Consider the following 12,810-nt stretch of genomic DNA (forward strand, 5'->3'; position numbering starts at 1 on the left):
ATACTCCTTGCATTGAAGTATGAACAGTTTAACCCCGTCAATTTCCCTTGCTGGACACTTTGTAAACTTTGCTTCTCCTGTAACTCCATGTCTATCACAACGTCCCTAGCTAATGTTCTACCTCCATTTTTCTGATCTGAATCTGACCTATCTGATCCTACTCCTGGGATCCCATCCCCCTGCCACACTAGTTTAAATACTCTCCAACAAGAAATAGCAAAAGCCCCCGCAAGGACACTGGTCCCAGCTCTGCCTGGGTGCAGCCCGTCCAGTTTGTACAGGTCCCACCTTCCCCAGAACCGGTCCCAGTGCCTTAAGAAGCTGAATCCCTCCCGGCTACACCATCTCTCCAGCCACGTATTCATTTGGTCTATCCTCTTATTCCTGCTCTCGCTAGCACGTGGAACTGGGAGTAATCCTGAGATTACTACATTTGAGGTCCTGCATTTTAATTTATCTCCTAACTTCCTGTACTGAGCTTGAAGGCTCACAATGTGGCTCACTTAGGTTTGCAAGAAGCTACATATATTCATGCATAGGGACCCTCTGCAGGCAAAAGGAACATGCCCAGGCATCACATCTCCTTTTTTAAATTAAACAAAAGCCTGTGGGACAGTAGCTCCTTGATACATTCTCCATGGCAACACCTCACCCAATCAGAGTTGACTTGCCAACCAATCAGCACCCTTTTATCATGCAGTATTAATTATTGCTCCCTTTCAAATTTGGCGTTCAGGCATCTGTCCTGATCTGTACGAGATAAAAAGCTTCAAATCAGGAGGTGAACAGGAGAAAGGAACTGGTGAAGTTGAAATCACTAGGGAAACAGTGCTGAACAAACTGATGGAGCTGTGGTTTGGCAAGTCTCTGGGTCCCATTGGACTACACCCTAGGGTCTTAAAAGAGGTGGCTAATGAGTTAGTTGATGCGCTGGTGTTAATCTTCCAAAATTTGCTAGATTCTGGAAAGGTTCCATCAGATTGGAAAGTAGCAAATATAACCTTTCTATTCAAGAGGAGTGGGAGGCAAAAAACAGGAAACTATCGGCCAGTTAGCTTGACGTCTGTCTTGGGGAAGTTATTAAAATCGATCATTAAGGTAAATATAGCTGGGCACTTAAAAGAGTTCTAAGGCAATTGGGAAGAGTCAACATGGTTTTCTGAAAGAAGTTTTTTGAAAGAGTAACATGCACAGTGAATAAAGGGGAGCCGGTTGACGTAAAGTACTTGGATTTCCAGAAGGCATTTGATAAGGTGCCACATCAAAGATTATTATGGAAAATAAAAGCGCATAGTGTAGTGGGTAACATATTAGCATGGATAGAAGATTGGCTGGCTGGCAGATGATAGAGAGTATGCATAAATGGGTCTTTTTCTGATTGGCAGGATGTGATGAGTGGAGTCTCACAGGGGTCTGTACTGGGGCCTCAACTTTTTACGATTTATATCAATGACTTAGATGAGGGGAGTGAAGACATGGGAGCTAAATTTACAGATGACACAAAGATAGGTAGGAAAGTATGTTGTGAAGAGGATATAAGGAGGTTGCAGATGGATGTAGATAGGTTGAATGAGTGGGCAAAAATCTGGCAAATGGAGTTTAATGTGGGAAAATGTGAAGTTGTTCACTTTGGCAGGAAGAATAAAAAAGCAGAGTATCACTTAAATGGAGAACAGCTGCATAATTCTGAGGTGCAGAGGGATCTAGGTGTTCTAGTACATGAGTCACAAAATGTTAGTATGCAGATACGGCAAGTAATTAAGAAGGCTAATGGAATGCTATCCTTTATTACAAGAGGGATTGAACATAAAAGTAAGGATGTTATGTTTCAGTTATACAGGGCATTGGTGAGACCACACCTCGAATACTGTGTGCAGTTTTGGTCTCCTTATTTAAGGAAGGATGTAAATGTATTGGAGGCGGTTCAGAGGAGGTTTACTAGATTGATACCTGGAATGAGTGGGTTGTCTTATGAGGAAAGGTTGGACAGACTGGGCTTGTTTCCACTGGAGTTTAGAAGAGTGAGGGGTGATTTGATTGAAGTATACAAGATCCTGAATGGCCTTGACAAGGTGGACATGGAAAGGATGTTTCCTCTTGTGGGTGAGTCCAGAACTAGGGGGCACGGTTTTAAAATTAGGGGTCACCCTTTTAGGACAGAGATGAGGAGAAATATTTTCTCTCAGAGGGTTGTGTGACTTTGGAACTCTCTGCCTCAGAAGGTGGTGGAGCCGGAGTCATTGAATATTTTTAAGGCAGAGGGAGGTAGATTCTTGTCAGGCAAGGGAATCAAAGGTTATCGGGGTTAGATGGGAATGTGGAAATCGAAACATAAGAAGATCAACCATGATCTTACTGAATGGCGGAGCAGGCTCGAGAGGCTGAATGGTCTCCTCCTATTGCTATTTCTTATGTCATTATGACAGCAATTCTTACACTTTCTTTAATTTTATATATATTAAACTTCATACTGGGGAAAGATCATACTGCAGCATCCTCCCCCGCCCTGCAACAATGCCCCAGCTGATGACACGATGCTCCTCCACACACCAAGCAGGCCAAGTCCTAAAGGACAGAGCTGCTAGACTGGGCCTGCAGAAGGTGGGGAGGGAACCAACAAGAGGGAAAAACATACTTGACCTCATCCTCACCAATCTGCCTTCATCTGTCCATGACAGTATTGGTAGGAGCGACCACCATACTGCTGTGTGGCACTACCACCGTGCTAAATGGGATAGATTCCAAACAGAGAAAAAAAAAACTACTGCGGATGTTGTAAATCCAAAACAGAAACAGAATTATCTGGAAAAACTCAGCAGGTCTGGCAGCATCGGCGGAGAAGAAAAGAGTTGACGTTTCGAGTCCTCATGACCCTTCAACAGAACTGAGTAATATTAGGAGAGGGGTGAAATATAAGCTGGTTTAAGGTGGGGGGGTGGGGGAAGAGAAGTTGAGGGGGGTGGTGGTTGTAGGGACAAGCAAGCAGTGATAGGAGCAGATAATCAAAAGATGTCACAGACAAAGGAACAAAGAGGTAAAAACAAAAAACTACTGCGGATGCTGGAAATCCAAAACAAAAACAGAATTACCTGGAAAAACTCAGCAGGTCTGGCAACATCGGCGGAGAAGAAAAGAGTTGACATTTCGAGTCCTCATGTGGGCAAGAGAGCAGGGTGGAGTGTTAAAATGGCAAGCGACAGGGAGGTTTGGGTCTTTCTTGCGGACAGACCGCAGGTGTTCTGCAAAACGGTCGCCCAGTTTACGTTTGGTCTCTCCAATGTAGATAGCTTGCCATTTTAACACTCCACCCTGCTCTCTTGCCCACATGTCTGTCCTTGGCTTACTGCATTGTTCCAGTGAAGCCCAACGCAAACTGGAGGAACAGCACCTCATCTTCCAACTAGGCACTTTACAGCCTTCCGGACTGAATATTGAATTCAACAACTTTAGATCTTAAACTCCCTCCCCCATCCCCACCCACTTTCCGTTTCTTCCCCCTCCCTTTTGTTTTTTTCCAATAATTTATATAGATTTTTCTTTTCCCACCTTTTCCATTATTTCTAAATCCATACCTGTAATGCCCTGTCAGTCTTTCCACCCCACCCCCACTAGAGCTGTACCTTGAGTGTCCTGCCATCCATTCTTAATTAGCACATTCGTTTAGATAATATGACCACCTTCAACACCTCTTTGTTCCTTTGTCTGTGACATCTTTTGATTATCTGCTTGCTTGTCCCTACAACCACCCCCCCACCCAACTTCTCTCCCCCCACCCCCCACCCAACTTCTCTCCCCCCCCCCCCCACCTTAAACCAGCTTATATTTCACCCCTCTCCTAATATTACTCAGTTCTGTTGAAGGGCCATGAGGACTCGAAATGTCAACTCTTTTCTTCTCCGCCGATGCTGCCAGACCTGCTGAGTTTTTCCAGGTATTTCTGTTTTTGTTTTAGATTCCGAACAGATCCAGCAGCTCAAGATTGGGCATCCATGAGGCAGCAGAATTATACTCAACCACAATCTGTAACCTCATGGCCTGGCCCGGCGTATCTCCCACTTTACCATCACCAGCATGCCAGGGGATCTTTTTTTTAATTTGTTCATGGGATGAGGGCGTCACTGGCTAGCCCAGCATTTATTGCCTGTCCCTAATTGCCCTTGAGAACGAGTGGTTTGCTGGGCCATTTCAGAGGGCATTTAAGAGTCAACCACATTGCTGGAGTCACATGTAGGCCAGACCAAGTAAGGATGTCAGATTTCCTTCTCTAAAGGACACTAGTGAATCAGATGGGTTTTTAAAATGACCGTTTCATGGTCATCATTAGATTTGCTGTTCCTTCAATGTCACTGGGTCAAAATCCTGGAACTCCCTCCCTAACAGCACTGCGGGTGTACCTACACCACATGGACTGCAGCGGTTCAAGAAGGCAGCTCATCACCACCTTCTCAAGGGCAATTATGGATGGGCAATAAAAATGCTGGCCTAGCCAGCGACATCCACATCCCATGAATGAATAAAAAAATACTCTTTTTTAAGGTATCATATCTGCGCTATTGTCAGCAAGTATCTCCAATAGATATTGACCAAATATAGAGCACCAAACAAATTCAGACAAATAGTTTTACACACACCTCAAGAAGAAAGGCAAAATGCCATGACTTGTTTTCATCCTTTTTTTCAGAGATTCCTCACAAATCCCAGAGACTGAAGCAATACAAAGAAAACATTCGTGGTCTCCCAAGAGTCAACAGAATGACTCTTGCTGCTCTGATTGGTCACCTATACAGGTTAGACTTGTTAAGTTTATCAGTTGTTTCAGCAGGGGGCAGTTACACAATTACATTTGAAGGATGCAGGATCTTGGTTAGAGCTTTTCAAGAAATTGTTATAATCAATATTGATGCTGCAAAAGATGTTGCAGATGCTGCATGAACTTAGTACATTGACCATCAGAATGGCTTCCTGAAGCAAAGTTTTCACTATTATTCTGTAATATCCTAGGAGTTAAATGTCAACTCAAAAGCCCTCTCTGAAATGGTGATGAGATTTCCAATTGGCGCATGTGTTTGTTCACAATTCAATTCCCTCTGACTCTACAAATGACTCTTTCCTTACTTGTTTCACATAAAACTAAGATACAATATATTGAACAAGAGCAAAATACTATAGATGCAATTCTATTGAAATATCATCAGTTTGAAACATCAACTCTTTTGTTCTCCACAGATACTGTATGATCTGCTGAGTGTTTGCAACTTTTTCTGTGTTCATGTGTAATATATTAACATTGGAGTGTCGTTCTGCTATAGTATATCCTCCTGTTTGCAGAGCAGATATTTGGGTGGGGTTTGAGGAAACGAGTAGGGGTTGTATTTATGATGCATGTTACAGGATAAGAATGGAAAATTGAAAAATATGGGTTGATAAGGAAGAGTCAGCGTGGGTTTCTAAAGGGGAAATCATGTTAAACTAACTTACTGGAGTTTTTTGAAGCGGTAACAGAAAAGGTCGATGAGGGTAATGCTGTTGATGTGGTGTACATGGACTTTCAAAAGGCATTTGACACAGTGCCACACAATAGACTTGTGAGAAAAGTTATTGTTCATGGAATAAAAGGGAAAGTAGCAATGTGGATACAAAATTGGCTGCAAAATAAGAAGCAGAGAGTAATGGTGAATAGATATTTTTCGGGCTGGAGAAAGGTTTGTAGTGGAGTTTCCCAGGGGTTGGTATTGGGACCCTTGCTTTTCCTGATATATATTAATGATCTAGATCTTGGTGTGCAGGGGACATTTTCAAAGTTTGTAGATGATACGAAGCTTGGGAGTGTTGTAAATTGTGAGGAGCAGAGTGTAGAACTTCAAAAGGACATAGACAAGTTGGTGGAGTGGGCAGATAGGTGGCAGATGAAGTTCAATGTGGAGAAGTGTGAGATGCATTTTGGTGGGAAGAACATGGACAGACAATATAAAATAAAGGGTGAAATTTTGAAGGGTGTGCAGGAGCAGAAAGACCTGGGTGTATATGTGCATAGATCATTGAAGGTGGCAGGACAGGTGGAGAGAGCAGTTAATAAAGCATATAGTATCCTGGGCTTTATTAATAGGGACATAGAGTACAAGAGCAGGGAAGTTATGCTGAATTTATATAAGACACTCGTTAGACCTCAGCTGGAATATTATGTACAGTTCTGGGCGCCACATTATTGGAAGGACGTGGACACATTGGAGAGACTGCAGGAGAGGTTTACAAGAATTATTCCAGGGATGAGAAACTTCAGCTATGAGGATAGATTGGGGAGGTTGAGACTGTTCTCCTTGGAGAGAAAAAGGCTAAGAGAAGACTTGATAGAGATGTTCAAAATCATGAGGGGACTGGACAGAGGATAGGGAGTAGGGAGAAGCTGTTCCTGCTTGTAAAAGGATCAAGAACAAAAGGGCACAGATTTAAAGTGATTTGCAAAAGAAGCAAATGTGACGTGAGAAAAAACTTTTTCACACAGCGAGTGGTTTGAGTTTGGAATGCACGGCCTGGAAGTGTGGTGGAGGCAGGTTCAATCGAGGCATTCAAGAGGGCATCAGGTGATTACTTGAATAGAAACAATGTGCAGAGGTGCGGGGAAAATGCAGGGCAATAGCACTAGGTCATACTGTTCGTTTGGAGAGCTGGTGCAGACACGATGGGCCGAATGGCCTCTTCTGTGCCATTAAAATTCTGTGATTATGCGAAGAAGCTTTTGGGAATGGCTGATCCAGTGATCAAATCCATGCTGTGCATATTGTTAAAATCATATTCATTAACTAGGGATGTAAGAAAACTCTGAAAATGCTGCAATGACCACTTGTGATGGAATCAGGCACTGAGCTCCAGTGTTCCACCTTATTTCGATTGTCCTGTCGAGTATTTTTTTTCTTGACCCAGAAGGCAGCACTTGGAATGAGATAAGGGAGACATGACAATCTCATTGTACACAAGTAACGTTTAAACTTCCATCTCCCCATGTGGACAGGGTTCAGAAATGTGCAGACCTGAACCAGATGTGTACCAAGAACCTGTCGCTGCTTTTCGCTCCCAGCTTGTTTCAGACGGATGGGAAAGGGGAGCAGGAAGTCAGAGTGATTGAAGACCTGATTGATAATTATGTGTCAGTGTTTGATGTAAGTAACTACATCTGGATTATATCATTAACACAATGAATGCTGTGTCTGTTGGACCACATGGTATCTGGGTTCTAATGTCAAAATATACAAAGCATTCTCAGAAATTGCGAGAGACCAGGGGCTCTTAGACAACTGAGATGGAAGGGGGTTGCAGAGATCGAGCATGTGACATCAGCTAGTTACATGTGAGATGTTGAATATTTTTGATGACACTTCACAAGGAGTAGGAGACATTGAAGCTTCACAATGTTTGACCTTATGCCCCCTAATCGCCCCTGTTGGAACTCAGCTTGAGAATTTTTCTGTTGGCTCAGAAACCAAAAAGGCAACATCTAGAATGAAGTGAGAGCTGTCATAAAGTGTGACAGGAGAGAAAGGCAAAACGTGTTGCTGTGTTAACGAGAACCTGGAGTGAGGAGGATATTGAAGTGAAATAATAGAGGCTGGGTATCATTGGAAGATTTAAGTCAGAATGAGTCATGTTGCGCCGCCGCCTGCAGTTTGCTTGCTTGATTGTCCTATAATTCTGGGAGGAATTTCTGACCATTATTGTTGAAATTGGTCGTCATTTGCCATCACAGAGGTGAGTTTTACTAGAGCCATGGGAGAGAGCTGCGCTATCTAGTGGATGAGTTGGACACAATAGGTTTGAGATTTTTTTTTGGTCTTTTTCTACAGGCAGAATTTAATGCCCTTCCCTGTGGCGAGTTTGGTATCAGGCAGGAGGGTGTCGTGTGGGGAACCCCACTCACTTTCCCATCTTCTTCCCAATTAAACCTGTGACAAGAAGACCCATGGATGGCCTTCCCACCCCCACCACCAATTGAGGTCTTTACGTGGGCAATTAATGCCCATTCAAGGGCCTCATCCTGCCTCTGCTGGTATTAACCCAGTGGCGGGCAGGGGGCTCGCCACATCAGAAGCCCAAATAGCAAACCTGTGTGGGGTTGTCGTGGGCTCCCGGGGTTGAGGCAGGTGTGGGTAGGGGTGGGGAGGTGGTGGTCGCTCAGGATCTGATCGAGGGACCTGGAATTGGAAAGGAGAGCCTGCTGAGAGCTACCCTCACAACTTCCTCGCACCCTGTGACCCCTCTGTCATCACTCACCTATGACCTGGGATCTCTGATTGGCTGGCAGCTCTTGGCAGGCGGGTCTTCCACCCCCGGGATCCTTGGCCCTGGGGAAGATCCGCCACTGTCCAGTTAAGTTACTATGTTCTGCCGAAGGGCCATGAAGGCTCGAAACGTTAACTGATTTCTTCTCCGCCGATGCTGCCAGACCTGCTGAGTTTTTCCAGGTAATTCTGTTTTTGTTTCGGATTTCCAGCATCCGCAGTAGCTTTTAGCTTTTTGTTTTTATCTTTGTGTTTAATTGACTGCCACCCCTCTTCAAGAAATGCCTTCTTTGAAGAAGTACGGTTCTGTCCTCCGACAGGATTTCCGACTGTCTCTTCTGCCCTGCTCACCTTCATTGCTTTCCATTTCTCTCCTGGTGTTTGACAAGGTGTTTACTAAAACCCGCTTTCACAGCCATATCTCCTTTCTCAGTGACTGTCTCCGTCTCCGACTCACCCCACGTGGATTTCAACTGAAATTCCATCCCTCTTGTTTCGAACCCACCCAGGATTACAGGTATCTCCGGGACATAAAACGTTTCTCGGACTGCTGTTCCCGTCGCATTCTGAGATCCACACTCAGTGCCATGCGCCGCCATATGAACACACTCGACCTCTCCCTCCAGCAGCACCGCCGCACCCTTTTTCAAAGCTGCGTGTGCCCCCAGTTTTATTTTATTCTTCGCCTCATCCGTCGCCTCAACAAGAAACTTTTTCTCTTTCTCTCAAGTGCTAAGGAACGCAAGCTCCAACAACTCATCGACTCCAACACCCATCTGGGACCCTCCACCCCTGCTTGTCCCTCCGTCCTCACCCCATCTTCCAATCCCAGCCCCAGCCGCGTATTCACTATACCCCCTGACCTTTCCCTCTCCGATGCTGAACGTTCAGTGCTCAGCAAAGGACTTAGTTTCATACCCTTACGCCCTCATCTCAATGAATTTCGGGCTCGGCATGATGCTGAACTCTTCTTCCGCCGTCTTCGTCTCCGTGCTCACTTCTTTGGGCAGGAGTCCTCTCCCCGCTCAACGGATCCTTTCACCCACCTCCAATATTCTCCCTCCACTTGGACCCCTCCCTCTGGATTCTTACCTTCTCTTGATCTTTTCATTGAGAACTGTCGGCGTGACATTTGCCGTCTCAATTTCTCTGCTCCTCTCACCCATTCTAATCTGTCTCTCTCTGAACTTACTGCACTCCGTTCTCTCAGGTCCAACCCCAACATTGTCATCAAACCCGCTGACAAGGGTGGTACTGTTGTTGTCTGGCGCATTGACCTCTACCTCGCGGAGGCTGAGCGTCAACTCGCAGACATTTCCTCCTACCTCTCCCTGGACCATGACCCCACCACAGAACATCAAGCCATTGTTTCCAGGACTGTCACTGACCTCATCTCCTCTGGAGATCTTCCTCCCACAGCTTCCAACTTGATAGTCGCCCAACCTCGGACGGCCCGCTTCTACCTCCTACCCAAAATCCACAAACAGAACTGTCCTGGCAGACCGATCGTGTCAGCCTGTTCCTGCCCCACGGAACTCATTTCTCATTATCTTGACTCCCTTCTCTCTCCCCTTGTCCAGTCCCTTCCCACCTACATCCGTGATTCCTCTGACACCTTACGTCACATCAACAATTTCCAGTTCCCTGGCCCCAACCGCTTCCTCTTCACCATGGATGTCCAATCCCTCTACACCTCCATCCCCCACCAGGATGGTCTGAGGGCCCTTAGCTTCTTCCTTGAACAGAGGCCCCAACAATCCCCATCCACCACTACTCTCCTCCGTCTGGCTGAACTTGTTCTCACACTGAACAATTTCTCCTTTAACTCCTCTCACTTCCTCCAAATAAAAGGTGTGGCTATGGGTACCCGCATGGGCCCCAGCTATGCCTGTCTCTTTATGGGGTATGTGGAACATTCCTTGTTCCAGTCCTACTCCGGCCCCCGCCCACAACTCTTTCTCCGGTACATCGATGATTACTTCGGTGCTGCTTCATGCTCTCGTCGGGACCTGGAAAAATTTATTAATTTTGCTTCCAATCTCCACCCCTCCATCATCTTCACATGGTCCATCTCTGACACTTCTCTTCCCTTCCTTGACCTCTCTGTCTCAATTTCTGATGATAGACTGTCCACCAATATCCATTACAAGCCTACCGACTCCCACAGCTACCTCGACTACAGCTCCTCACACCCCGCTTCTTGTAAAGACTCCATCCCATTCTCTCAGTTCCTTCGCCTCCGTCGCATCTGTTCTGATGACGCTACCTTCAAAAACAGCTCCTCTGACATGTCCTCCTTCTTCCTTAACCGAGGTTTTCCATCCACGGTCGTTGACAGGGCCCTCAACCGTGTCCGGCCCATATCCCGCGCATCCTCCCTCACGCCTTCTCCTCCTTCCCAGAAACATGATAGGGTCCCTCTTGTCCTCACTTATCACCCCACCAGCCTCCGCATTCAAAGGATCATCCTCCGCCATTTCCGCCAACTCCAGCATGATGCCACCACCAAACAAATCTTCCCTTCACCCCCCCTGACGGCATTCCGTAGGGATCGTTCCCTCCGGGACACCCTGGTCCACTCCTCCATCACCCCCTACTCCTCAACCCCCACTTATGGCACCTCCCCATGCCCACGCAGAAGATGCAACACCTGCCCCTTCACTTCCTCTCTCCTCACCGTCCAAGGGCCCAAACACTCCTTTCAAGTGAAGCAGCATTTCACTTGCATTTCCCCTAACTTAGTCTACTGCATTCGTTGCTCCCAATGCGGTCTCCTCTACATTAGAGAGACCAAACGCAAACTGGGCGACCGCTTTGCAGAACACCTGCGGTCTGTCCGCAAGAAAGACCCAAACCTCCCTGTCGCTTGCCATTTTAACACTCCACCCTGTTCTCTTGCCCACATGTCTGTCCTTGGCTTGCTGCATTGTTCCAGTGAAGCCCAACGCAAACTGGAGGAACAGCACCTCATCTTCCGACTAGGCACTTTACAGCCTTCCGGGCTGAATATTGAATTCAACAACTTTAGATCTTAAACTCCCCCTCCCCCCATCCCCACCCCGTTTCTTTCCCCCCCCCCTTTTTTTTTCCAATAATTTATATAGATTCTTCTTTCCCCACCTATTTCCATTATTTTTAAATCTAAACTAAAACCTTGTTAGCCTTTCCACCCCACCCCCACTAGAGCTGTTTGAGTGTCCTGTCTTCCATTCTTAATTAACACTTTTCTCAGACAAATGTCACCACCTTCGACACCTCTTTGACCCTTTTGTCTGTGACATCTTTTGATTATCTGCTCATCTCCACAATCACCACACCCTCAATGTGTCTCTACCCCCCCCACCACCCCACCCACCTTAAACCAGTTTATATTTCTCCCTTCTTCTAACTATGCTTCAGTTCTGCCGAAGGGCCATGAAGGCTCGAAACATTAACTGATTTCTTCTCCACCGATGCTGCCAGACCTGCTGAGTTTTTCCAGGTAATTCTGTTTTTGTTTAAGTTACTATGTGGCATTTTATGCAGCGAGCCTTCCTGAAAAGAGGCGACAGTGCTCTCACCAGCCCTCCAACCAGCCCCCCTCACCTCCATGCTCAGTAGATCTCAGATCCTTGTCATCTTCCAGAGTCCACAGAGGCTGCAAGGTTGGCTGCTCAGGGACAAATGCTACCCGCAGAGGACGAGGCTGATAACGCCCATGCAGCGGCCTCGGACTGCAGCAGAGAGAAGGTACAACAAGGCTTGTGCTGCACCTTGGCAGAACAAACCATTGGAATGTTCAAAATGAGGTTCTGGTGCCTGGACCGGTCTGGTGGACCCCTGCAATGCAGACCACAGGGGGTGTCACACATTGTCGTCTGCTGCATCCTTCACAACCTGGCACTGCAACGGGGAGAGGAGCTGGCTGAGGAGGAGATGGAGGAGCTGCAGGTCTCCTCCGATCAGGTGGATGTCGTTGGGGATGAGGGTGATGAGATCCTTGAAGGCGAGGATGCCGGCAATGAGGCCATCACACTGGCCAGACAAGGCAGGCACACTCGAGAGGCCCTCATAGCTGCAAGATTCGCGGAGGATGATGGCGACACACAGTGAGGAGACTCTGTAGATCCTCACTTGCACCTGTGAACATTTGACCCCTGTCTAGCTGAGGGCAGATCACTTGTGCTCTGTGAACAGGGTCATATCATGGAGATGCAGTGGGGAAACTTTAGCTTCTCCTGATCCTATGGCATCCTTCATGAGCTGAACACTTCAGGACCAGATTGTCACCAGACACGGATGCTGATGAGATGGGGGGGATGAGGGGTCGGGTGCCAACTGCACTTCAAAGCTGCTGGGAGCACACAGAGAGAATGATGAACTCTGTGCCACCAGCCCAGGACACTCTGGCAGCGATGATAATCTCCATCGAGGTGCAGGCATGACTAATGTGCCCAGTGACAGTGATGGCTAACATCACTGTGCTGGGAAGGTTGCACAAAGCACAGGGAAGAGACCCTGGACTGAGACACCTGCCTTTATCTTGTGCAGAAACCAA

General features: G+C 46.7%; 1 protein-coding gene across 3 annotated transcripts in view; it reads left to right on the forward strand.

The window, feature by feature from the left end:
* The window catches only part of arap3 (ArfGAP with RhoGAP domain, ankyrin repeat and PH domain 3), a 328,942-nt gene that overhangs the window by 236,935 nt on the left and 79,197 nt on the right, over nucleotides 1-12,810 (forward strand). For all 3 annotated transcript variants that reach the window (XM_078551238.1, XM_078551241.1, XM_078551239.1), the window contains 2 exons: nucleotides 4,682-4,787; nucleotides 7,010-7,157. In XM_078551238.1, the coding sequence (XP_078407364.1) occupies nucleotides 4,682-4,787; nucleotides 7,010-7,157 (254 nt within the window). The remainder of the gene's footprint in view (nucleotides 1-4,681; nucleotides 4,788-7,009; nucleotides 7,158-12,810) is intronic.

This window comes from Cetorhinus maximus, chromosome 10, assembly GCF_964194155.1.
Source record: "Cetorhinus maximus chromosome 10, sCetMax3.hap1.1, whole genome shotgun sequence".
Classification (NCBI taxonomy): domain Eukaryota; kingdom Metazoa; phylum Chordata; class Chondrichthyes; order Lamniformes; family Cetorhinidae; genus Cetorhinus; species Cetorhinus maximus.